This window comes from Chanodichthys erythropterus, chromosome 15, assembly GCF_024489055.1.
Source record: "Chanodichthys erythropterus isolate Z2021 chromosome 15, ASM2448905v1, whole genome shotgun sequence".
Taxonomy (NCBI): domain Eukaryota; kingdom Metazoa; phylum Chordata; class Actinopteri; order Cypriniformes; family Xenocyprididae; genus Chanodichthys; species Chanodichthys erythropterus.
Genome location: NC_090235.1, coordinates 19,169,207 through 19,193,490, shown reverse-complemented (window position 1 = coordinate 19,193,490; position 24,284 = coordinate 19,169,207). Strand labels below are relative to the sequence as shown.

General features: G+C 38.1%; 1 protein-coding gene across 1 annotated transcript in view; it reads left to right on the top strand.

Moving 5' to 3' along the window:
• ahdc1 (AT hook, DNA binding motif, containing 1) overlaps positions 1–24,284 on the top strand; it is a 33,233-nt gene extending 8,949 nt beyond the window's left edge. Inside the window, exons 4-6 of the mRNA XM_067411529.1 lie at positions 18,126–18,160; positions 18,260–22,712; positions 22,848–24,284. Coding sequence (XP_067267630.1) covers positions 18,461–22,684 — 4,224 coding nt within the window. The 5' untranslated portion in view covers positions 18,126–18,160; positions 18,260–18,460 and the 3' untranslated portion in view covers positions 22,685–22,712; positions 22,848–24,284. The remainder of the gene's footprint in view (positions 1–18,125; positions 18,161–18,259; positions 22,713–22,847) is intronic.

Sequence of the window (24,284 nt, the reverse complement as noted above, 5' to 3'; positions counted from 1 at the left end):
AGAGAGACATAGCAGAAAGTGAGAGATGGTGGGGAAGAGGAGGGGTACTATGGGGAGATAAGGGAGGAAGGAGAAAGAACGAGCAAGAGAGAGGGAGAAAGAGATAAAGAAACAGAAGAAAGTGAGAGAGTGGGGGAAGAGCAGAGGTACTGAAGGCCGATAAGGGAGGAAAGAGAGAGAGAGAGAGAGAGTAGGAGGGAGTGGAATTTTCTGGATATGATGATAGAGGGAGTGTACAGCAGGCAGAAAGATGGATGAGTGCACTACACACTCCCATCCTGAATGAGAAGGAGAGATTTAGACCATGGAAACAGGGATAGCGAGCGAGCGAGAGAATGAGCTGTGCGGGCTAAAAAGAAACAGATGCTTTTGAATAAAGCCCCTGTGTGAGAGGGAGAGAGAGAGAGAACACATGAAAAAGTCAAGGGAATATCTGCATATGTGCACACTAGTGTAAGAGACGCAGACGGAGAGAGCGAGAGAGTGCATGTGTGTGTTTCTGAAGCAGGTCTTAACATGCTGTCAGTGTCTAGAGTTGGAATGTGCACAAGGCGGCCATTGTTGTTTAAACAGCCAGCCAGCAGCCCTTCTCCTTGGCAACGGGCTCTGCAGCAGCGTCTCCCACAGCAACAGTGGAACAGGGGTGCTGGAGGGGGGGGGGAGTCAGGAAGTCAGGGCCGCAGTGGAGAGGCCCCTCTACAAAACACTGGCCTCAAGGTCCAACTCAATATGTGTGTGTGTGTGTGCCGTACGCCCATACGTCTGTATGTGTAGGGTGTGTGTGTGTTCGTGAGAGCCGGCGGGCGAAGAGAGAGCGGCTGAGACACAATCCAGGGATGGATAGGAGGAGGTGGGTTAGAGAGGTGCGGGTTCGTGTGATGGTGTAAGTATGAGCTGATTGGTTGATGAGATGTTTACTGAATATCAGGCGGAAAGGGGAGATTAGGATAAACACGACGTGAGAAGCAGATAAATATGTGTTGGATTATGAGAGAGAGGGAGGAGACAGGTGTGTGTTTGGGATGAGCATGAGAAGAGGTCAAGGTTTTGCTGGTTTTCCCCTGCTGGTAGATATTGTAACTACACCATCTTTCTCCATTGACAAGCCATGTTTTTTTTTTTTTTCACTTACTTAGTATTTTTGTCTTGCTTCCAGTCCAAATATATAAAAAAAATCTTAAATCCAGATGCTTGCACTAGATAAGTGAAATGACATAAGATATTTTTTCTTGTTTTTTTGGGGGAAAAAATCTAAATGAAGTGATTTTTTGCTTAAAACAAGCAAACTTATCTGCCAATGGAGTAAGAAAAAATCATTTTGTTTCTGTTTGGGATAGAAACAAGATTTCAAATAGAAACAAGATTATCTTTCTTACCTCATTGGCAGATAATTTAGCTTGTTTTAAGCAAAAGCTTTATATTTATTTATTTATTTATTTTCAGAAAACAAGAAAAAGTAACGTCATTTTACTTCTTTTATTTTTTTTTACTGCAAAATTGCTTTTCTTATTTAGTACTTTTTCTTGCTTCCAGTCCAAATGTATGAAAAAAATTAAATCCAGATGCTTTTACTAGATAAGTGAAATGACATAAGATATTTTTTCTTGTTTTCTGGGTGGAAAATCTAAATCAAGTAAGTTTTTGCTTAAAACAAGCAATTTTATCTCACAATGGAGTAAGAAAAATCATTTTCAAGATTTCAAACAGAAACAAGATTATTTTTCTTACCCCATTGGCAGATAATTTAGCTTGTTTTAAGCAAAAAATCTTCTGTTTTTTCCAGAAAACAAGACAAAATAACTTATGTCATTTTACTTATCTATTCAAAGCATCTGGATTTAAGAAATGTTTAGATATTTAGACTGGAAACAAGATAAAAATACTAAATAAGAAAAGCATTTTTTTTTTTTTGCAATGTAAAACGTTAGTATGTATTACTAGTTCCTAAATGTTATTGAAGGGCTCTCAAAATATAAAATGATTTTGTTTTTCCATGTTACAACAATGATATTACATAATATTTTGAATTTTAAGGAGGGTAGTTACTTTTGGATATGATTGGTACAGAGAGTGTTCATATGCATGAATTGCCTCATTAACATTCCGCATTATTCATGAGAGGGAACGCCCTCTTATCGATTTATATCCAATCGCTGTGTTGACTGATACGTGCAGGGCTTGAAATTAACTTTTTAGCCACTCAACATTTTCACTGGCCACAATTTTGACATCAGTACCATGAGGAAAAACTGTCTTACAGATATTTTTAATATTAACTCACAATTTGGCAGCAGGTATATTAGGCTGCTGTCACTTTAAGACCTGATGCACGGATCCATTATACTGTTACACATGCGTTTTCTTTCTCAACTGTTTATGTTCACTTAAAACATTACTGACTGTGATTACGTGAATACTCACCAAGGCCAACATTTTGACATTATTTTGTGTGTATTTGACTGTTTAAGTGCAATAAACAGAGATAAAAGAACTCAATTTAGTACTGAGAGGCAGCTTTATGCGTGCACACTTTAGTTAGAACCAAATTTGTGGGAATGAGTAAAATTATGTGCAATATGCGCAATCCCACGCTGAAATTCAAGCCCTGTAACACCAACAATATTCATCCGGAGCAAATGAAACGAGTGATTGAGGAGAGGCGGGTTTGTGTGTCGACTCGCTGTCCGAGAGATGAGAGAGAGAGTGTAGCTGTATCTATTCTGTGGAAAATTAATATGGGAAGAGTTTCAGATATTTCAATTCAAAAATTATATTCATGACAACACTACACTGCACTTAGTTTATTACTTCAGATGGCTTTTTAAAAGACTACAATTGAAAAAATTATATATAAAATTCAACCCAACAAAGTGACTGCCTTACATGCCACTGCTGTTAATGTCAAGTCCTGGATACGTGATGCAGTACAACAGCATAAAATCCAAATATGCACATGTAAAGCAGTTTGTGGTCAATTTAAATTTGAGAGTTTATATCGAGAACTGGAGCGAGAGTCTTTAAGCTTAAAAAATGCTAAAAAAAATGTTAAAAACAACCCAACTTGGGTTGAAAATGTAATTTTGTTTAAAAATGACTATATGGCTGGCTTAAAATGAACCCAAAATAGGTTGAAAATTAAATATCAGACAACTACTTACTAGAGGCAACAGTAATAATCAAAAGGTGAACATTTATTAATATGCCATTAAATAAATATTTATTGTTTAATTATTATTCATTAAACGTATTAATAAATGTTTGGGTTAATTTTAAGCAAGAAATACAGTAATTTTTAAACAATAGTTGGGTTAAATAAAACTACCAACAGGTTGAGTCAAACATTTAACCCAACCACTGGGTTAAAACAACCTAATCACTGGGTTTTCCATTTTCAACCCAACTTGGGTTGTTTTTAACTCAGCATTTTTTAGACTGTAGTGACGTGAATAAGCACCTTTTAAGTGCACATATTCCATTGCGTCTTCTCCAAATAAAATATATATATATATGAAAATAAAGATACTGTTACAGCAGTGCATCTGATCATGAGAGGTGGCATGATGGATTACTGAAATTAAAGATGATGATGATGAAAAACGGATATTCAAAGAAGAATGGACAGAAAAGTAACTATGCCTTTATTCTCCTTTCTTAAAGGGATAGTTCACCCAAAAATGAACATTTTGGCATCATTTACTCACCCTCAAGTTGTTCCAAATCTGTATGAATTTCTTTCTTCTGTTGAACACAAGAGAATATGGGTAACCAAACAGTTCATGGACCCTTCCATAGTATTTTTTTCCCCCCATACTATGGAAGTCAATTGGGCCGATCAACTGTTTGGTTCATTTGGTTCAACTGTTCGATTCATACAGGTTTGGAACAATTTGAGGGTGAGTTTTCGGGTGTTTTTGTGTTTTAAACAGATGTGTGTCATTTATGATGAAAATACGATGAGCTGTAGAAGATCCTTTAAATATTTGTCATCAGTTTTCATATAACTTTAGCTCTGAAATATCAAAATGCTCTATTGCTACTGATATTTGTAAACAATTAGAAGAATAACAAACTGCAGTAAACGGCTAAACTGTTTGCACTACAAACCTGTGATTATGATCATAAATAAGAATAAGAATAGTGAATGTGTTGTTGGTTTGTTGTCTCTTCCCACTCTTTCCGTACCCATTTCTTGAGCATTATTCATATCTGAACTATGAAGGACCGGTGCTAAATTAACTAGGGTTTAGCCTCCCACTTATAGCTGCTGTTGGATGGCTGTTCCCAGCTGGTGTTGCGGTCATGTGACCAAGCAGAGGGGTGGGAGGTCAGGATGGTGTAGCGAGTCTCTGCTCCTCTTCAAATATGAGCACAAAAAAATAATGAAAGCGAAAACTAACAAGAAAAGACAAGGAGTGTGAGTGTGCTGTGCGTGTGTGTTTTTGGCTGGGCCGAGTGTTGAACGCAGTCTCTGGTGATGAAGATTATAAGGAATTTCCTGCAGCTGGGGACAAGAGAGAGCGTTCAAGTAATAGAAAGTGAAAGAGGGAGCGAGTGAAAAAGGTAGAGAGGGGAGGAGGGAATGAGAGGTTACAGAGAGGGAAAAGGCAGAGATGCGGGAGATATTAAGAATGCAGATGCGAAGGAAGAAGAACAGAGTTTGAGATTGAGGACTGAGGAAAGATGGAGGCATTGAAAGCGAAGAAGGGAAGCTGCCTGGAGGAAGCATTTTAAGGTTGGCATGAAACGATGGTTCTGATGGTCTTTTCTTCCCTATTGTGGTGTATATCAAAGTGAAACAGCTTCTCCAGCAAGAATAAATGTGGGGCGGGACTTGATTTTGTCCATGGGGAATTGATTGGATGGTTATGCTTTGTTATTGGTCAATCTCATTTGAGTGACAGGTTGCCCCGCCCCCGTGCCAGTAAACACATCATTAGAGAAGAGATATTGGCCTTTGTTCGGCCACATTCTAAGACTGCATTGTATGTATCCCCATTGGAGAAGAAAATCACTGAATGCATTGCAGTAAGTTGAAAAACGTCAAAAACTCATTGAAATATTGTTAAAAAAAAATTACACAAAATTCATTAGATACTAATAAAAATTGTTAACTAAAAACTGCATGTTTTACACCAAATGTATGTAGACTACACTCTAAAAAAAAAATGAAAGCAACAGTTTACTTTTTTTTGTTATGACAACTTTGAGTGAATTTATGTCCAACCCATAAGCTACACTGAGTAAGAGGAACTTAATAATTATTAGCATAACACAAATTTTTAAGTTGATTAATCAAAAAAATTAAGTTGTTCCAACTACCTGAGTTGTAGCCCTGAAATCAATTAATCTGATCTGTTTCAGTTCAAATCAACGGCTATTACATGTATATTACAAGATATTACTAGTCACTGGCATTAGCGCAGTCATTGCTTACAGAGTCAATAGTGTTTACCTTCATGTATCTACTCTTCAGTACAATGATAACCACAAAAACTTCAACATTACAGAAACTATTTTAAATGTCAAGCATAACAGCATCAAACACTAACAGGTCTTTCCCGTCACTGAAAAAAGCACTAAATGAACACTTAATTTCAATTTCAACACTTTTAAATTCATTTATTCACCTTATCCAGTCCTATGCAAAGCATGCCGGGAACTAAAAATCCACTGCCTAATTTCCGAAGTTATAGACAATTTCAGTAAGTTACTGCAACTTAATAAAAAAAAAGCCAATTAACGCAAAAATTTGAGTTTATTTGATATTAAGATGATGATGTCAACAGAACTCTACAAAATAATGTTTGCAACATAAAAGGTTTAATTAAAACAATAAATCAGAATCTTTAACTTGCAACCATGCATTTATTTAAGTTGTGGTGAATTACGTTTTAGAGTGAGCATTCAAAAGTTTGGTCAGTAGGTTTTTTTTTTTCTTCTGTTTTTCAGTAAGGACACATTAAAGTGCCAGCAAAGACACATAATATTACAAAAGATTTTTGTTTCACATAAATGCACTTTATTCATTATAGAATCCTCCCAAATATATCAAAAATATTAAGCAACACAGCTGTTTTCAACATTGATAATCGGAAATGTTTCTTGAGCAGCAAATCATCATATTAGAATGATTTCTGAAGGATCATGTGACACTGAAGACTGGAGTAATGATGCTGAAAATTTAGCTTTGAACACAGGAATAAATTACATTTTAAAATATATTACAATAAATAAACAGTTATTTTAAATTGTAACAATATTTCACAATATTGCTGTTTTTCCTGTAATTTTAATTACATAAATGCAGCCTTGATGAGACTTTTTTCAAAATTATAAAAAAAAAACTAGTGTATATTTATGTTTATTGCATCGTTTCTCTCATACCACTTGTATTAAATTCAGTTGAGACTCGAGTCCTTTATGCAGAACACTATTTGTATGAGTTGTTTCCACCAATTAGTAATATATATATATATATATATATATATATATATATATATATATATATATATATATATATATATATATATATATGAAGTTGCAATTATCTTTGTTTTATTTATTTATATATATATATATATATATATATATATATAAAGTTGCAATTATCTTTGTTTTATTTATATATATATATATATATATATATATATATATATAAAACAAAGATAATTGCAACTTTTTATCTCAAAATTCTTTTCTCAGAATTGCATGATATAAACTCACAATTGCAAGTTATAAAGTCAGAATTACGTGATATAAAGTCGCAATTGTGAGAAAAAAGTCAGTCCTTTTTTCCCTCAGAATTGGACTTGATATAACGCAATTGACTATATGCACGGTTACATCATGGTTGTCGTTAAGCCAGCTCGGGCATTTCCGGTAAACTGTAAGCTGATCCTTCTGTACATCTACACAAAACCATCAGTGGTTGACCTTTTAATGTTTTATTCATATTTTAATGCAGTTATCACATTTACCTAATTTGCCAATAAACCAGTTTTATTGATTGCAATAAAGACAAAGCTATTGGGACGTTTAAAAAACACAGTGTCTGTAATTAGACATGCACAAGCATTTTTTCCCCAGCACTTCAAATGTTATTCTTAATGTGATGACCACAAACATTTGTTCATCCTTCTGAGATTGCTCCCATTGTAAAACCGAACGTTTCAAAATGCAGGAAATTCAACATTTGATAGAAAACACTTATTTTAATATAAAAAAGACAATAATTACCACTTTAACCAGCAGGTGGCGGCAAAGTAGCATTTATTTGCGCATTTTCTCAAATCGTTTTTCACTTCGTTTTTGACTATATATTAAACATTATAAAATAACTAGGCTTAAAAATACATTTTGTCAATGTGAAGGATGAAATACTCAAAAAATCTTAAGAAAAACAATAACTTTTCTTGTGAATGAATGACACAGAAAGCGAGCACCACGCTCTCCCTTTATAATCACAGAAGCTGTCAGTCAGAGCAGCGCAAGATCAATGATTTCAGCACATTTTATTCAATTAATCTAACTAAAGTGCACAATAAATATTTAATTTTTGAAGCTTTTTTTTTTTTTTTTTTTTTAAATAAAAGTGTGAAAACTCATGGGCGAATTGAAATTAGCCGAGGAGGAATGAGGTACGTATTTATTTATTTATTTTTTTTATGCCGTCTTACGTTTGAATAACTACATAAATGCTATTTAAGTGACTATATTCTGATTATAAACTAAGTATCACACTACTGAGGCTCGACACACCAGCAAATGACATCTCACCGGAAGATTTCAAGCTGGCTTATATTATTGCAGAAGTTCTAAAGAACGCTCTGAGCATATAGTCCATTGTGAGAAAAAAGTCAGAATTATCTCTTTTAATTCCGTGGTGGAAAAAAGCTTCCATACCTAGTTGAGCTTTCCATCAATCACTTACGACAGGGATTTTCTGTTTTCAAATGAGAGAGAGAAGCGAGATAAGCGAGAGAGAAAAATATACAAAATGTATTTTTAGGCAAAGTGTGTAAACTTCAGAAATGATTTAAATATGTCTAACACAATTTTTATAACACTTTATGCATGCCATTCACGCCTATATTTTCTTTTCTTAATGTGGTTAATCACATTGTCTTTATAATATAATTATTTTTATATTTCTCACACACTGTAAATAGCTCTATATATATACAGGAAAATATTTAGCTGTCTTTATATGTTGTCTACATCATGTTGTGGGCTCTGAGGCACTAAAAAGTTTGTAAACCCTTGCCTTGTGAGGTTCCAGTTAGGAGGCTCACTATATAGGCAGCGAAGCAGCTGACTAGGTTTTGCAACAGAGCTATTGTGTGTGAATGTGTGTGTGTGTGACAGCTGTGTTTCTGCAGAGTGTCACTGGAGTGTCTCTGTGGATCTCATGACCCACTTCTACCTCTCTCTCACTCTAACTCTCTCTCTATCTCTCTTTCCCCTCTTTCCATTCCTTCTCTCTCTCTCTCTCCCTCCACTCTAAGCTTTCTCCTACGTTCTCTCTCACTCTGTCTTGTTCTAACTTTCTCTGTTTCTCTCTCTCTCTCTGTCACTCGCTCTCACACACTGTCGGGGCTGCTGCCTGTATCTTAGCAACAACTGCACTCTCATTTGAACTCAGTGAGTGCTTTTCCCTAACACACCCACTGACACACAGACACACACTTGTGTAAACACACACACACACATATAAGCACTCCTTTGCACTTGTGTAAACAGACACACATCCCAGCACAAACACTTGTGCAAACATACTTGCACATCTCACTCAAAAAAAGTTGTGAGATACAGACCAGACAACGCATGTGTGCATGGGTGTGTTTGGGCATGAGTCCGTCTCTTAGAAAAAAGATTCAATGGGGTTCTATTTGGAACTATAGGGTTCTTGACTCAATTTTAAAGAGCCCTTTATGCCAAAAAGGTTGTATATAAGGAGAAAAATCTACTTTTCTGAGATTTTGATATGTAAGAGGTCAGCGTACTATAAGAATATCCTGTAAGTTTCAGAACTGAAAACTTCCTTGTTAGTCCAATAACAGCTGTTATTGACACCAGACCCAACGAACGACTGATCCTGGAATCTGCCTATATAGGTGAAACTCCGCCTCCACAGAAGAAATCAACACCTACTTCATCGTTGAAACGTTAGCCCCGCCCACTGGCATGTTCATCAGATGACGAGGATTAGAGAAGAGCGATACAGGACTAAAAATAACATTACCTTTCAAAGGATCCTAATGCTAGAAATATTGTTATTTTTATTTATTTGTATTAAGTACATTTCACTGTGGATTCTTTGGTAAATCAATCGCATTTCGGCGCAAACAGACTTTTACAATATAGACTCGACAGTAATGCAACAACATGTCAGTAACTGTGTTCATTCTAATGCCTGATCTGATATTAATGATTCATGTACAGTCACATGATCTTTGTCTGTGTGTCAGTAAATCAAACCAGTGACTAAACGCTCAACTTCACGTTAAACTGTTATTCAAACAGTGATTAAATTATATATAGAAAGTGATCAAAGAACGCTCCCTTTACAATCAATCAAACAGCATGAGTTTATCAGTGACTGAGTTCTGGACTCATGCCAAAACTCCCGTTTTATTAAAAAAATCTCTAAGTTGCATCACGTTTACACTGTTAGTTATGATGAAAGCATTCGTTAGTGTGCAGAAATTGAGTTTCAATGATGAGATCACTGCTTTCATGATCTCAACAACAGCTACAATGTTCATCACCACAACCTTTCATGCCACGATCTAAATATAATGCAGCACCTTTCACAATTAGTGAACCTTGAGAGCTGTAATAGTAAAAATGTGTTAAAAGTTTTCGAGAGATTAATACTTAGCTATTTCTTATGCAAAGATGTCATCCAATCACAGCAGTGGGCGTTTACACTGAAGTCTCACAGCAGACACGCCCCGTTAAACAGAGCATTTAAATAAGAGTGCTAAAATCAGGGTAGGAAAAATGCCTTTTATTTCTAAATTTTGATCATTTTTTTATGTAAAAAGTGTATTAACATTATAAGTGCACCCCAGAAAACATTTTAAAACAATAAAACAATGCAGTTCATGACCCCTTTAAATTAGTGCATAATACTTTCGTTTAATAGTTTATTAATTTTTTTCTAGTGATAAAGTATGTTTACAAGCTGTTTAATTCATAAAATTGTATCGAAATTAAAAAAAATGTAATAAAATGATTCCATTATGTGAACCTCTAAATATGATGCGCCTGATGGAACTCTTTAAGGTTCCATATAGAACCTTTCCTTCTAAGAGTGTGAAGTAGTTCCAATCCCTGCATCATTCAGCTTTTGTCCATTTCATACAGTTCAGATGAGAAAAAAGATGTTTAAGATGTACCTTTGCTTATTTATATGATTTTGCATTGTTGCTTGTGAGTTATTTCCCCTTTATTTGGCTTTCTGTGTGATTGGTTTCATAAAAAAATCGTGAGATCTAAAATAAAGACCATTCTGAGCATTCAGATCTTGTTGCAGGATGAGTCAACAGATAATCTTATTTTGTGCTGTGGTATTTGTTTTACTGCATGGCTGGTTTGTGGACAGGTGGGCATCAATGTAGACTTTCATGTCTGCCATTGGACAGTGAATCTAAAGGCAGCTTTGTGATTGGCTAAACGTTACCAGCTGTTTGGATCCCCCGGGGAGCATTGCAGCAGTTAAAAGGATTGAAGCAATGGAGAAAGAGACAAAACGTGTGTGGAGAATCGAAAGCGCAATAGTGGAGGGAGGCAAAGAGAGAGCTGCAGTAAGAGAAGTTGATTCAAACACAAAAAAGGTAAAACTGCAAAGAGGGTTTAAAGGGATGGATTTTCTCAGAGAAGGAAAGGGAGGCACACCAAACAACACTGGAAGATGAAGAGAATATAATTAATAGCTAGTGCAAAAAGCAAAAACAAATCTGAGATCAAATTGTGTGTAAACCACTCATCTTTCTGAAGTTACACTGTCCAAAAGCATCAGTGAATAAAGATTTACAGTTGCTTTCCTCTCCTTTAAGTTCATTGTTAACTGATGATTTAAAAAGATTATGCATATTATACATTGATATAAAAATTCTAGCAGATAATGTTTCAATTAAATTCAATGTAATCAACTATTATCATCATAATCGTCACATTTATCATAAAACTGAATTTATGAAATTTATGAAAGGATATTCATTTTGAGATTTGGTAATGATTACATTTAACAGTGTTATTAAATTATTATCGTTTTAAAATATTGACTTTAAGTGAGCGTTATATGATGTGGCAAAGCACAATAATGGAAATTAGCATGAACAATTAAATATTAAATATTGACTTATAGCGATAACTGATAAATACAATATCCAATATGGTACTGATGTGTTATTATTTTTAAATGTGTAAACTTGAGACCTTTGATAAATAATGTTTATTAAAAGTCTCAAGTTTACACATTTTTAAGACTGTTGTTATTATTTTAAGAAAAAAAATAACAACATATCCGTACCGTATTGGATATTGCCAGATATCTAATGAGATGTATTCAAATCTTCAAATCATATTTTTAAGTTGTTTTTTTTTTCTGCTTTTTCATGTTTAATTTAAAGGATTAGTTCACTTTCAGATGAAAATTACCCTAAACTTTATTCACCCTCAAGCCATCCTAGATGTATATGAGAGTTATCAGAGATATATTAATAAATATCCTGATGCATCCAACCTTTATAATGGCAGTGGGCGAGGATCAACGAGTATGAAGCTCAAGAAAGTGCTTCCTTCCACATCCATCCTTCATAAAAGTACTCCACACGGGTTTGGGGGGGTTAATAAAGGCCTTCTGAATCAAAGCCATGCATTTTTTGTAAAAAAATATCCATATTTAACTAGTTATGAAGTAAAATATCTAGCTTCCAGCAGACCATCTTCCGTATTCGTCCTTTCGCCTTCCATACTCAACTTATAGAAAAAGCTTAACTGGCGTGATACCAGTTTTTTGTTTTTTTTGTTTTTTTTGTAATTAGAATATGGAAGGCGGTCAAAGTCCCTTTAAGACAAGTCATTTCACTCGGCGGCCATCTTTGAAACGCCATCCTGGGCATCATGCAGCTCCTATCTCTTTGAATGGGGAAACATCAGATTCTCCAAAACTGTTCGTCAGCCTTACGATTAAATTTGATATTTGAAATCACTAATGAAATCTAACAACAACCGACTCATAAATTTAGTTTCTAAACGCTCGAATCATGACAAAAAAACTATATTTTTTTCAGGCTGGATCAAGCTAATGCGCATGCGCAGACCTAAATGCGCGTCTCTTCGGAGGCGCGCGTCTGACTGTTTCTATAGAAACCGGTGATTCTAACGGCCGCTGAAGTGACGCAATGACTTTACCAGTCGGCGATTGGATCTTGGCTTTAGAAGGCGGGACTTATTCCGCCATATTGCGCATTACACTTTTTTCCCATTCAAAACAATACGAGTGACACGTCTTGTGTTATTCTATAGTCTTTGAGGCGGTCCAGCGGAAGCTAGATATTTTACTTCATAACTTATAAAATATGGGTATTTTTTACACAAATGCATTGCTTCGCTTCAGAAGGCCTTTATTAACCCCCTGGAGCCGTGTGGACTACATTTATGATGGATGGATGTGGATAGAGACATACTCGTTGATCCCGCTCACCGCCATTATAAAGCTCGGATACGTCAGGATTTATTAATACATTTCTGATTGTGTTCATCAGAAAGAAGAAAGTCACCTAGGATGGCTTGAGGGTGAGTAAATAATGGGGAATTTTCTTTTGAAAGTGAACTAATCCTTTAAATGTGTTTGCTGTTTCTTTACTTTAACTGTTTGTGGAATTTAATGGGCAATTTCTGAGTTTCTACACCATTATTTTTTTCAGTGAAAAAATGGTGTAGACACAATTTAGAAATTGCTAGTAAAAAAGGAAGTTGCACATTAAAATAAAATGAAATTTAAAGCAGAAATTTTTTTTTTTTTTCTTTTTTTTTAATTGCTTTTATTGCAATTTGGCTATTTGATATCGTCTCAGTAATCTACCACACGGCACTACGTTGGAAAGAGTGAAAGCCACATTTAATTAGTACACAAAGCAGACCACTGCTAACCTCACTCTCTCTCTTCACACACACTCATCGCTGACTTAATCCAGCTCACTAGTCTGTCCTGGCAGGCAAATATGTGATGGTGCCAGAACTGTGAGAGAAGAGTAGGAGAAGCTCCAGACATTCAATCTCTCTCTCTCTCTCTCTCTCTCTCTCAAACGCTTAGGAGAAGGAATGTGTGTGAATATCTGAGGGACTCTGTGTGAGCGATTCGGTGTGTGTGTGCGTGACTGTAATTAAAGTGCTGTTCTGCAGTTGTGCTTGTTCCTGTCTTCTGTGAGACTGATGCTTAATTAATGAGTGGTATTAATTAGAGAAAGAGAAGGAGAGAGGGAGGAGGAGACCGAAAGCAAATTTAAAGTGTGGGAGAATTAGAGAGATGCAATTTAAGGGTGAAGTAGATCTAAAAGCTATATTTGTTTGTGTGCACTTACCTGTTGACCCTCGGACAACATCGTCTGACTCAGGATGCAGATATTATACAGGACTGCCTGAGATTTAAGACAAAAAAACACATGCTTGTTAATGTGACTGTGTCTGATTTTCCTCTCTGCTTCTTTGCTGTATTGACTTGACTCTTGCTGGAATTACAAATTAAAGGGATAGTTCACCAAATAAGTGAAGATTCTGTCATCATTTACTCACTCTCATGTTCCAAACACTGATTTTTGTTCATCTTCAAAACACAAATGAAGATATTTTGAATGAATATTCTTATTATGTTCCTCCATTTAAAAGGTTCATAAAGAGATTGTAAAATAAATCTATATGAATTGAGCATTTAATCCAAGTCTTCTGAAGAGACATGATCGCTTTATATGATGAACAGATTTAATTTAGGCTTTTTTCACAAATTAAAGCGCTCGATTCATATGGGTTTATTTTACAATCTCTTTATGAACGTTTTGAACCATTAGTTTTGGGTGAATAGACTTTCAATGAAAGGACAGAAATCTCTCAGATTTCATTCAAAATATCTTCATTTGTGTTTCGAGCACGAACACAAGACTTATGTGATTGGAACGGGTGAGTGATGTCAAAATTTCCATTTTTCAAAAATTTACTTACCTTCAAGTCACTCCAGATCTGTACGATTTTCTTTCCTCTGCGAAACACAAGAAAATATTTTGAAAAATGTGTGTGTGAACATTTAAAGTCTGTACATTGAAAGTCAGTGAAAGAAAGTCATGCAGGTTTGGACTGACATGAGTGTCACTCTAAAAAATGCTAAAAAGTTGGTTAAATATGAACAAACCCAGTGATTGGGTTGTTTTGACCCAACCTGCTGGGTAGTTTTATTTAACTCAACTACTGTATAAAAATTACTATATTGCTTGCCTAAAATGAACCCCAAATAGGTTGTAAATTAACATAAATTAACATTTATTAATAAGTTAAATAAATAATAATTAAATAATAATAATAAAAATAACTTTTATTAAATTGTTCACTCTAAAAAATACTGGGTTAAAAATAATCCAAGTTAGGTTGAAAATGTACAAACCCAGCTATTGGGTTGTTTTAACACAGTGGTTGGGTTAAATGTTTATCCAACGTGCTTTTAACCCAACTATTGTTTAAAAATGACTATATGGCTGACTTAAAATGATCATTTATTATGTTGGAATTTAAACATCCGACACATAATTACTAGAGGCAACAATAATAATCAAAAGGTGAACATTTATTAATAAGCAATTTAATAAATTTGTTTAATTATTATTCATTAAACTTATTAATATATGTTCATTTCCAACATATTTTGGGTTCATTTTAAGCAAGCAATACAGTCATTTTTAAACAATAGTTGAGTTAAATAAAACTACCCAGCAGGTTGGGCAAACATTTAACCCAACTGCGGGGTTAAAACAACCTAATCACTGGGTTTGTCCATTTTCAGCCAACTTGGGTTGTTTTTAACCCAGCATTTTTTAGAGAGTGAGTAAATGATGCATTTTATGTATGTGATTATTAATAAATGCTCACCTTTTGATTATTTCTGTTGCCTCTAGTAATTATGTGTCTGATTTTTAATTTCCAACTTATTTTGGGTTCATTTTAAGTCAGACATATAGTAATTTTTAATCAATAATTGAGTTGAAAAAAAAAATACCCAGACTGTTGCACAAACATTTAACCCAACTGCTGGGTCAAAACAACCGAGTCGCTGGGTTTGTCCATATTTAACCCAACTTGGGTTGTTTTTAACCCAGCATTTTTTAGAGTGTGATTAAATGATGACAGAAATTTAAATTATGAATGAACTTCTAGATTGTCCAGTGTTATTTTATGAAATGGCACCTTGCATATGCAAATGATTTATCCAAATAATATACCCAAATAATCTTCTAGCAAATTGCTGAAATCTTGGCAAGGGAACAAATCAAAACATAAAAAGCTGATTAATTATAATTAATTAAACTGTAGCGTATATTAATGTTCATAGTAATTACTTTGTTCATTGAAGTTATTTGATCAAATCAGTTAATTTATGATTTTTTTGTTTAAGTGAACTCATTTGTGACACATGGCAGGAATGCAATACAAAATAAAACACAGTATAAAATGCTAATTCAACCAGTATGAGTCCCGCTGTGAGTTCCTGTGTGGTGTACAATGAGCATGTAAAATGGAAAGAAAGTTCGATAGCCAATAGATGCCAAGCACGACAATCTTCAAAGACCTTGATGTTCGTTTTCACTGTTCAGAATGATGTCAAGAAGATTAAGACCTATGGAGCTGTAGTCAACATCACAGGATGTAGCCATTAGAAAAAAATACTTCAAATGGTAGAAGAAAAAAAAAAAATCTTCAACTGGCACAGAGATTCAAGCTGACCTTCAAACACAAGCTTGCACCATCTATAGCAAATAAGAGACATAAGTGCAGTATAGCTGCAGCCAAAACACACCTGAACATGCCTTAACAGAATTCCTGCTGATGACCAAATCAGAGCATTTTGGTACAGCCCGTCACTGCTATGTTTACTGACAACAAAATGAAGCTTTCAAAGAGGAGAAGAGTCAAACACAAGAGAGGTTCATTGATGTTTTGAATTGTTTTGTTGCCCTTGGCACTGGATACTGTTAAACATGTGCATGGTTTCAAGATGTCAAGCAAAGACTGGAGAGCACTTTTGAAAGAAGTGTCAGAAACTTGGTACTGAGTGAAGGTCATGGGCCTTCAAGCACACACAAAAAATAATTGTTCTGAAGCAACCAGAAAACCTGTGAGGAAAGATGAAAACAGTGAGCAGGCAGTGTTGAAATCTGGGAGAATTAAAGCACAAGAAGATCAGGCCAAACTGGCAATACAGTAGTGTGGGAAGCTTATCCGTGGCTCTGAATACTGGATTGCAGCAATTTTGTTTGTGTCACAGAATATTAAGTGGGGGGAACGCTGTTTTGTTTTCTAGGTGGAAGAAATAATTATGCATCAAAAGTAAAGTTTCAGCAGTACTCGTAATGACTTTAGAGACTATTTGTTAATTTTTATCAAAAATATGAGTTATTATGCACGTTTTATGTATATTTGTCTGTATCAGTGTCTTCAAGAATGCAAGTGTGGCAGCTTGTTCGGCACCATGTACTGTAGCACATGTTTCTGGTTCGCTCGCTCGCTCTCTTTCTGCACTTTCCTTATCGTTGCCAGTTAGTAATAAAAACCATGTGGAACAGACTGAGAGATGGATAGAACTGTAATGTGTGTGTGTGTGTGTGTGTGCGTGTGTGTGTGTGTGAGAGAGAGAGAGAGTGTCCAGCCCCTGGACTTACAACACTAATTTGTATCGCAAATAAATTGCTATTCTTAAAGGAATTGTTCACCTAAAATGAAACTTTTGTTATAATGTATTTGCCAACAAAGATATTATATAGCTTTAGAAGACTTGGAATATAACACACAAGTGCTATGTATACTTGTGTGAATTTTTTTTTAATGCATGGCAGTATATACAGCATCCACTTTTATTATGCCAAAAATCTCATTTTGTGTTTCACATAAGACAACTGTGACAAAAATGACAACTTTCCTTTTTTGTTTGAAATATTCTTGCATGCATTTGTCATTTCCCCCTCATATTTCAGAATGTAATGTGAAAAATGCGTTGATCCTTTTTTTTTTTGATCCTACTTTTTCCTCAGTCCATTCACATATTCTTTCATCCATCCATCTCTCCTCAACTCTCTACATCCCCTGCCTCTCGTCCCTTTGCTGCCCCCTGCTGCCATGTCCCAACTTCTCTGCATTGTTTATTGATTCTAGCCTTTTTTCAGAGGTCATATTTAGTGTGTAGCTCACTAGTGTGTTTATTTTTATGTGTTTATCGTTTTTGTTAGTGAGAGATGAATAATATAGCATTTTATTTAGATATTGCCTTTTACATTTAACTGTATTCCATATTTGTTTACTGGCCCAAATTGTTGATCAAAGTTACAATGTAGACATTTTTGAAACCTCATTTTTGACACATTTAATGTTACTTTATATCAATATATGTGGAAGCACATGTCTTTTTAAAATGATGTTAGCACAATAATCGTGTAAAGCAATACATTTTTGAATAGCTACCATCGTAAGAAACAAGTTAAGATTCTAACATACAGTACCGTGTTTTTGCTATTCAATGCAATGGCTGCTTTTCGACATGCTTTTTTAGATGATGTTACTAATTCTCTTATTCTTCTTAATTCCTAAATTTCCTAAATCAGACTTTTCACTGAAACAATTTGAGTAATTATTGCGAGAGATAACTAAAAGTTTATTTAATATGCTTTAAATTGCCAAATGTAAAGCAGTTGCCTATCCACTGAGACATATGTCGTATTGCCATAGTGAGGCCTGAAATCTATTGCATTGGAAAGGAAAACTATGTAACCATGGTTACCGTTCCACTCATATTCAATTGCCATGGTTACAACTGTTCTCTAACTGTATTGCCATAGTGACAAGTGTCCTTTCGCCCACAGGGATAACACAAAGCATGGCCACAGCAGCAGACATGGTAAGAACAACTGCAGTTATTTCAATAGCATTTTCAACTATGTTGTACAATAATCCTCAACAGTAAGTCTTTTTGTGTGTTTTGTCCCCTTTTGCCTAGGAAATAACTGCACTCCTGAAAACTGGGAACCCTAAGACTGTGTGAAGCCTGATGGTCCAATTCATTCTGTCCAATTATAACAGTGAGAAGAAAGAAATCAAACATCCTACCTACTGAACTGGACCCAGTTAAACCTAACACGGAACCATCACTGACACATATACATAAATACGAAGATCCTGATCTGCAATTTTGGGGGTAATGAGCCGTCTGTCAGGTCGCCTGCGCTCTGGAGGTGTTCGCTTGACTTGTGAGGCACTGGCTGACAAAGACTGCAGTGATGATGAGGGCCCCTCTCTATGGGAGGGGGATGAAGAGCAGGGGGGCACATCTGTAGGACCCACTGATTCCACTCCAGCCAGCTCACTACATTACAGCTTTTATTCACCTCCCTCTTTAGCTAATGGTCTGCGGAACCATGAAGAGCAACTTCGACGTAGGGCAAGGAGACGTCGACAGACAGAATACGTGGAGCAAGTACACACACAAGAACAAATTCACATTCAGCAAAACACACAACCACAGATGCACACACCCCAACACTCACATTCACTCACACAGTCAAGCACACACCTGCAGCCGCATACACACATTCCAATGGATACACATATGTGGATGGACACAAACACGCTAACACACAAGCACACACCCACAGACACCGGCTCTTCACTTATAGAGCCGGACCCCTCCCTTATTCCAGAAGACCTATCTTTACCTTCTAAGACTGAAACACATAATGTACATGTTCAGTCAGCCCCTTTGTTACATACCAGCCCTCCCCCAAAGACTCTGTCACCTCCTCAGTACAATCCTTCATCTTTACCTAAAGAGGAGACAGAACACAATTCAACATGTAAACCAGAAATGGATCGCACCACTGACCCAGACCACATTCGTATAACAGGCCAATCAACTGTCATGACCTCTGTGGAGGCTGAAAGGAAGTATACTCTACGGAGCTCTGGCCGACCACGTTTCCCCTGCCATCTTCGAAAATCATCCCGTTTACGTAGAGCTGCTGAGGACAGTATGTTCAAAAGGGAACTGGACCAACAGGATGAAGAAGAAGAGGAGAATAGAGTCTGGAGAACAGAGGAAATAAGGCCGATGGAGGAGCATCCCCCAGAGGTGTGTGCTGCTGCCTCATCATTTGAGGTTTTACCATCGCCGGCTATATCAGCAGATGTTACACCAAATCATAGCACAAGAACGTCAGAAGGAGAGGGCATTATTACTCACCATTCAGTTAGAGGGAAGCGACAGGGACGTTATTTAGGTGTGAGAAAGATTGTGGTAAAAGTAGCCAGAATACCTGTTCACATGAGCCGACGACAGAAAAGCTACAAGATCTCATCCCTGGAGCCAGCGTGTGCTGGACTCCATGGAGAAGGGGTCCCAACAGGAGAGGGACCTGAGGGGGGTGTAGGAGGTGAGCCAGGAACTAATGTTGCCAGAGAGCCAACCGCACTTCTCCGAATGAAAAACAATGGAAAGAGTGTGATGGTAATGTTTCCACCGGGAGAGCTTCCTGTAATCTTGAAGCGACGCAGGGGGCGCCCCCCTAAACAGGCATTACCAGGACAGCCTGACATGCATGAGACCAGAGTAGGAGCAGCCAGTGCAGCAGAGCCAAAAAAAATTCGGAGGCGGCGAACAGTAAAGCTACCGTCTCCACAGCCCTCATATGTTAATGATACCAATGATGTTAAAGTAGAATATGCAGATGTCCTTTCCAAACTGGCCTTCTTAAATAGGCAACCTCCCAGCACAGGCCGCTGCTCCCCTCCACGCTGCTGGACCCCAACAGAGCCTGAGACTTTCCACATACCACCAGAAAATCCGTCCCTTTCCACTCTCTTGCACCGTCTCACAGGATTCCGCAGAAGAGGTGGCCGTGCAGGCTGTATGGGGAGTAGAGGAGGGGGAGCAGCTGGATCCTCTGATTCTTTTAAGAGGTCATTCAGTGACTTCTTTGAAACAATTGGCAAAAAGCGCAAGGTCCCCGCATCTGAACCAGGAACTCCTCGAAAAAGAGGCAAGGGTGTTGCTGGGGGAATAAATAGGGCAGCTTTAGGTGACGCTGTGCAAGGTGAGAAGGTTAGAAAACGCCGGTCACGAAAGAATGGGGCTTTAAAAAATTGTACAGGTGCCCAAGAGCAAGACTGGCAAAATGAGAACAGCAGTTGGATAGGGAAAGGTGACAGAGATAATCCTGAGAAAGCAAGTAGTTATCAGAGTCCTTGTTCCCCTCGAGGAAGTTTTCAAAGCAGTGAGGCTAGTAAGGGGGGGATGTACCACAGCCCCGGTATGAGAGGGGTGTGCAGTGGAGAAGAGTCTCAGGGAATGTTTGCAGGATATTTTCGCTCTCTGCTTGATTCTGATGACTCCTCTGACCTGCTAGATATTTCCATGTCCAGCCCTGCTGGACGGCAGGAAGGCCGGAAGGTCACCCCAGGATTTGAGGGTGGCAGCCCTGGTGCAGCCCATCGTTGGTCTCCTGCCTTTCCTAAAAGAAGTCCTAAAGGAGCAGCCTGTCTTGGGGAAGGGGCGCCATTATCCTCACCCCAAACTCAAGGCAGTTCGGCAACTAAACCCTCGTATTCATACAGTGTCTCACAGACCTCTCCAACTCCATCCTTCCCTAAATCCCCTGCACTCTTGCTTTCCCGTTCACCCAGCTCTCCACATCCATCTGGAGGTTTTCCTCAGTATCCACCTAGTTATAGTGCTGGGGTTCCTCAAGGTGGAAGTATTTACCCCCTCCCTCAACAGCAGCAGCAACAGCAACAGCAAAGGCCAAGTGACTGTAGCTTTACATATGGTACAAAAACTCCCTCTGTTCCCTCTGCGCAGTGTCAGATGAGTTATTCCAACTACCAGGGTTCTGCCAAGCGCAGTTATAGTGGATATCCAGGCCCACCCCATTCAACCATACAGCGAGGGGACTCTGGCGCAACCTCACCAGGTGGAAGTTATATGTCAGTGTCAAAGTCCAGCCCATATTCCTTAACCTCTTCTCCGCCTGAGGGTTGCAGACAATACACCTCTACAGCTCAGTGGGGATACAGGCAAGGGGGAAATAACTGGGGTAGTGATGCATATGGCACTCATCAGTTTCATGGTTACTCTGATTATGGGGTAGCTGGAACTGGATCAGAATCCAAAGACATTCTGGACATCTCAAACTACACACCCCAAAAAGCCAAACAGCGCCCCTGCCTTGACACACTCTCTGAATCCTCCTCAGACTCTTCTCACACTGGTGGAGGAGGGATGAGTGTTGTGGGGGGAGCATTTCGCCCAAGGGATGTTCCCATGCCTGAGGGTCAGTCTAGCCTTTCAAGCCTGGAGAAGCTAATGCTTGACTGGAATGAGAATTCAGCAGGCCCTTCTTACAACTGGAGTCAGAATGTACTATTCCAAGGGGGGGCAAAACCAGGTCGTGGGCGAAGGAAAAAGTCTGAGACACACAATGAGAAGGAAGCATGCTCTGTTCCCCCAGGTTCACCTGCCAGTCCTCCTATGCAAGGAGGGCCAAAACGTAGTGCTACAGGTGGTAGACAGCCCAGGGGAGCCAGAGGCAGGGGAGGATTCTCTCCTTGCCAAAGAGATCGTCCCCCACCACCAAAAACCAAATCTCAAAAGCCTTCCACCCCGTCAGGCTCAGGGCAGATGTGCTCAGGGGGTCTATACCAAGAAACATTGGACTACTACAGTGGAGATAGTAGTAGCCTATCACCTCTTAGCCATGCCCCAGAGTCCTGTGAATACCCCTCTCCATATTCTGTCCACACTTCTACTCCCTCCTCAGATGAGAGATTTGCTCATGTCTATCCTCCAGACTCTGCCTCTGTGTCCCCCAGTTTATCAAATCAGTCAGATGCCCTAAAGCAGTATCCTAAACCTGGTCCTCCCTCACAGACTTATGGGCATGCTGCCAGGACTTTTAGCCCAACCCTCTCCCCAACCCCTCGGCTCTTGCCGCAGTGTGGTTCCGCCATGAGCCCACATCGGGTCCCTAAAGATCAGTTCTCCCAGTATGATTCCCCGAGTTACAGTGGCTCTCCCTGCTGGTATGGGCAAGGAGGAAGTGTCGCTGGCAGTCCCCAAAATTATGAGGAACAGCGAACACCAGCAGTCTCTTTGCCCTCCCACAAACGGGACATGTCACTGATGGTCTCTGGGATGAGAGTTCCATCCCATTCATCTTACCCTTCCCCTTTACAAAGAGGTCCTTCCATGTCAACTTGTGTGAGTGGGACACTGGACTCTTCCCCTCAGCACGATGAGATGGGTTACCATGGTAACTTGGACAGCTATGCACCCGTTGGACACCGTTATGCACCCCAAACAGCCCGGGGAGGGGTACTCTGCCAGCTTCTTGACCAGCCCAGCGATGAAGGCTTCACCGTCACCAGCCTGTAGTTGGAATTTTAATGGCATCGCTGAAGAGGTAAGACATAAATACTGGTAGATAGTTAAGATGATAGCATAAATACTTTAATGCTACCACAGTCTATATTGTGATACAAGTTTATGAATTGAGACCAACCCTCATTTGATTATTCTTTTTTTTTCCCCTTGACAGATGAAATGGACAGTACCCTTTTCATATTTTTAATCTTTTTTAAAGGATAAGCTTTGGAAGAGACTTACTGAGTTAGACTGAAGAGTTTCAGAGCTATGGACTAAATAAAGACTTCTCCAGCAGTGACAATCAAGATCCAAATGCATACACATGGACAGACACAGAAACACATGCACGAACACAAACATACTCTGTGCTCACAAAACATTGTGATGAACATATACTTTTCATACGCTGACTTGCAAATGCAAATGCACGCACAAAAAGACAGTCTCGCAAAATAATATTGCTACACAGCTTGGGCTAGGGACTTATTAAACAAAGAATGGACACTGCTAGTATCACGAAGAAACCAATTTGATGAAATGCAGGGAACAAACTTGTCCCTTTCTTTTTACAGTGCAACTGTGCAAATGTGATTCACACATACTCACATTTCACTGATGCCCAAAAACCCAACCAATGTACGAGACCACACAAAAGGTTTTTGTCTACATCCTGAATTTGCTCCCTCTTTGTCTGTTTCAGTCTCAAAGCCTCCTCTGATTTTGTCACTGGGGAGATTACTTAATCCTAAAGGTCCACTTCCTTCAGCATCTATGAATAGTGACTGCACAAACTCTGCCCTCTTCTCACTCTTAAGTTCAACATTTTTTTAAAAAAACAAAACAAAAAAACAGCATTTGTACATAAGCTACTCAAATGGTTTGATCACTTGAGGAGCTCACTGCTATGAAAACAACTGAATCTCAGAGTCCTGCTGAAAGAGATATGTTACAGCAGCAATGTCATGACAGTGTTTTGGAACTGCTGTAAGAACACATGAGGGAAATACCATGTGTTCTTTTATGTGGCTTTAAATTGTTCAGCTTGGGTTTGTGCAAGTACAGTTTAAGTAATCTTTTTTATCAGTGGCCTGGCCTGGTCTCACAGGAATGTGTCCAAATTTGATCCCTTCAACCGCCGCTCTGGATCTGCAGCATGGTCACTTTGTGCCCAACATTCAACTCTCATTTGTGTGTTTTTATCATAACAGGAGGACAGACACCCATGCACTGCCCCTGAAAGATGCTGTCCTTGTCAAGATGTTTAGAGGCCAGGGTACTTTTCACCCTGGATATGATGGCCTGAAGCTCAGGGTGTGGACAATGCATATTCTCCTCCTCTTTTTCTTTCATCCCTCTGTTCGTATTTCTTGTGGTCCGCTGTGTCGTACAGTGATTTTTTGTGATGAAATATTGTATCTGTCTGTTCCATATACTGTATCTGAGGTGAAAATATTTAAATACACATTATGTTCTGATCATTGTTTAATTTCGTCCTGCCTCTCCTCTGTGGTTGGGGAAATATGATGAAAATGAAATGAGGTCCATTGTTGGCCAAGCAGGAAAATAAAAATACAATGGATATTAACCTGCAGTTATTATCACCTTTACT